This window comes from Eurypyga helias, unplaced genomic scaffold, assembly GCF_000690775.1.
Source record: "Eurypyga helias isolate BGI_N326 unplaced genomic scaffold, ASM69077v1 scaffold7020, whole genome shotgun sequence".
In the NCBI taxonomy this organism is placed as follows: domain Eukaryota; kingdom Metazoa; phylum Chordata; class Aves; order Eurypygiformes; family Eurypygidae; genus Eurypyga; species Eurypyga helias.
The window spans coordinates 46,607-47,245 of NW_010226344.1; the positions used below are offsets into that span (position 1 = coordinate 46,607).

General features: G+C 48.2%; 1 protein-coding gene across 1 annotated transcript in view; it reads left to right on the top strand.

Annotated features, from left to right (window-relative positions):
- Window positions 1–290: 290 nt before the first annotated feature.
- The window catches only part of APBA1 (amyloid beta (A4) precursor protein-binding, family A, member 1), a 34,337-nt gene continuing 33,988 nt past the window's right edge, over window positions 291–639 (top strand). The window contains exon 1 of the mRNA XM_010152734.1: window positions 291–639. This exon is cut by the window's right edge and continues 791 nt beyond it. Within this exon, the coding sequence (XP_010151036.1) occupies window positions 291–639 (349 nt within the window).

Consider the following 639-nt stretch of genomic DNA (forward strand, 5'->3'; position numbering starts at 1 on the left):
CGAGTTGCTCAGAAATGATTATTCCACGAAGAATTTGTCCATAAAAGTCAGAAGTGCAAACCCCAAGGGGATCGTTGTTGGAAGGTCATACTGTTGTGCTGATATGTCTTCCGGCTTCAGAGCTGATGAATTCAAATGTTTGCCTGCTGGGGAAGGGAGGGTGTCTTGTTGCTTCTGTTTATTGACTCCACTTTTTTTAAAAAGTCATGTCAGGGATTTTTTTTTATTTCTTTCCAGCTGTGGGAGACAAAATGTCAATAGAATAAGTGACCTATCCACCAGAACTTGCCATGAACCATTTGGCTGGACCGCCTGAGGGAGAGGTAAGTGAAGAGCCAGCAAATGGAGCAGTGAACGAGTCAGCAGAGGCTGACCTGGAGCACTCAGAGGTGGAAGAGGAACAGCGGTATGCAACTCGCTACCCAAGGCATACAAATAGCATCCAAGGAGGCCTGTCTGGGCAGGAGGAGGAAGGCATGTTAGCTCGGTCAGCCAGCACTGAGAGTGGTTTCCACAATCACACGGATACTGCAGAAGGGGATGTGATAGCCACAGTGGAGGACGGCTATGATACAGAGAGAATTCAGGAAAATGAGGATGACAGCACGTATGCAGTGCAGTACAGGCCTGAGTCCGAGG